This window comes from Bison bison, unplaced genomic scaffold, assembly GCF_000754665.1.
Source record: "Bison bison bison isolate TAMUID 2011002044 unplaced genomic scaffold, Bison_UMD1.0 scf7180017864313, whole genome shotgun sequence".
Taxonomy (NCBI): domain Eukaryota; kingdom Metazoa; phylum Chordata; class Mammalia; order Artiodactyla; family Bovidae; genus Bison; species Bison bison.
Window position 1 is genome coordinate 1,669,479 of NW_011494885.1, and position 2,061 is coordinate 1,671,539.

The 2,061-nt window shown below is 65.5% G+C and overlaps 1 protein-coding gene across 1 annotated transcript in view; it reads left to right on the forward strand.

Annotated features, from left to right (window-relative positions):
* BCL3 (B-cell CLL/lymphoma 3) overlaps positions 1–2,061 on the forward strand; it is a 7,681-nt gene extending 5,620 nt beyond the window's left edge. Inside the window, exons 4-8 of the mRNA XM_010852579.1 lie at positions 20–108; positions 299–376; positions 972–1,139; positions 1,548–1,665; positions 1,783–2,061. Coding sequence (XP_010850881.1) covers positions 20–108; positions 299–376; positions 972–1,139; positions 1,548–1,665; positions 1,783–1,970 — 641 coding nt within the window. The 3' untranslated portion in view covers positions 1,971–2,061. The remainder of the gene's footprint in view (positions 1–19; positions 109–298; positions 377–971; positions 1,140–1,547; positions 1,666–1,782) is intronic.

The following is a 2,061-nucleotide window of genomic DNA, read 5'->3' on the forward strand; positions in this document are numbered from 1 at the left end:
GAGTTTCCCGCTCTTTCAGGGCTCACCGCCCTGCACGTGGCCGTGAACACCGAGTGCCAAGAAGCGGTGCTGCTCTTGTTGGAGCACGGCGCTGACATTGACGCGGTGGTGAGCGCGCTTGGGCTGGGGGGTGGGGTGGGATGAGGGCGCCTGGAGGAGCAGGGAGGGGCGGGGCCAACGGAGCGGGTCTCGAAGTACCTAAGGAAACAGATGCTGGACCCAGCGCTGGTTGGGATGCGGGCCTCCAGCTGCTTGGACAGAGCAAGGGGACGCTCAAAACCTTCCTTCCTTGCCGCAGGACATTAAGAGCGGCCGCTCCCCGCTCATCCACGCCGTGGAAAACAACAGCCTGAGCATGGTCCAGCTGCTGCTGCAGGTGGGTACGGGCCCCTTTACGTGGCCTCTCTCCCACCCTCTCCTCTGGCCCTGACCGCCTGTCGCTCCATCCCTGCAACCGACCCCTCCTCCTTCCAGTTCTTGCACTTGTGCTTGCTACGCTTCCAGCCCCGACCCTTCCTCCTAGGCCTCCTTCCGTCAACCCTAGGACTTGATTCCTCCAGACTACGAACCAGTCCCGGGCCATCTCTCATTCCTTCCTCTAAACCCCCAAAACGTTCCAGGCCCCTCCCAGCTAGAGTCTTGCTGACCCTTGTCTTCCGGCTTTGGCCCAGTCCCCGCGCTGTCCTTCCGCCCTGACTCCGTCCACGATCAAGCCCAGATCTCTGTACCCTTCTCTTCTCTGACCCCGCCCCCTTTGCCTTGGCCGTGGCTGCCGAGTCCATCGCCAACGGATTCGGTGCCGCCCCGCGACCCGCTTGGTCCCGCCCCTGTTTCCAGTTTCCACCCTTCTCTGACCGTCCCGGGTCTGGCCCCGTCCCAGCTTGTGACCTCGCCCTCACGCTGGCCCGCCCCCTCGGGTCCGCCCCCTTCCACCCAGGCGGTGGTCCTGACCCGCGCCTCTCCGCCCGCAGCACGGCGCCAACGTGAACGCGCAGATGTACTCAGGCAGCTCGGCGCTGCACTCGGCGTCCGGCCGCGGGCTCCTCCCGCTCGTGCGCACGCTGGTCCGCAGCGGCGCAGACAGCGGCCTCAAGAACTGCCACAACGACACGCCGCTCATGGTGGCGCGCAGCCGCCGGGTGAGTACGCGCGCTGGTTGCCGCGGGGGGGTTGCAGGAGTTGCGGGAGTTGGAGGGGTGGGGGCTGAATGAGGTTGATTCTGTGCTCGAGCGCCGATCTGCAGGGATGAGTGGCACGTGTGTGCATCATGACAGATGAGTGGCACGTGTGTGCAAGGGATGCGGCAGTGTGCGTGTGCGCATAAGTGCCGGGGCGTGGAGGCAAGCCGGTGCAGCCTGACGCGTGGGTGTGAGTTCTAGGCAGAGGAGAGACTGAGGCCCGAAGAAAGGAAGTCACGTGCCCTCTTGCACGTCCTGAGAGAGAGGCGAGGCTCCCTGAGCTAGGAGACTCGGGAACCGGGAGAAATGGAGAGAGGCAGGTCTGTGTGGGCAGGGCTGGCCCGGAGGTGATCATGCGGCGTCCCACAGGTCATCGACATCCTGAGAGGCAAGGCCACACGGCCTGCTCCGGCATCCCAGCCGGAGCCCTCCCCGGACCGGAGCACCACCACGTCTCCTGAGAGCAGCAGCCGCCTCAGCTCCAATGGTGAGAAGCCAGACCCCAAGGCCAGCCTCCCGGAACCCAGGGCTCGGGACCCCAGCCTCCTCCCTAGCTCTGGCCTCTGGCCACCCTCACCCCCGCCCCTCTCTTCTCTTCCTGCAGGTCTTCTGTCAGCGTCACCACCCTCCTCGCCCTCCCAGTCTCCCCCCAAGGACCCTTCTGGATTCCCCATGGCTCCCCCCAGTTTCTTCCTTCCACCCTCATCTCCACCGACCTTCCTGCCCTATGCCGGGGTCCTCCGAGCCCCTGGCCGGCCGGTGCCCCCCTCCCCAGCTCCAGGAGGTAGCTGAGAGGAATGGGGGGGCAGATCTTGGACTCATGAGGAGGGACCTCGCTACCCTGTGGGGTTAGCCCTCCTGGAAACTGTGAAGATCTCACTCT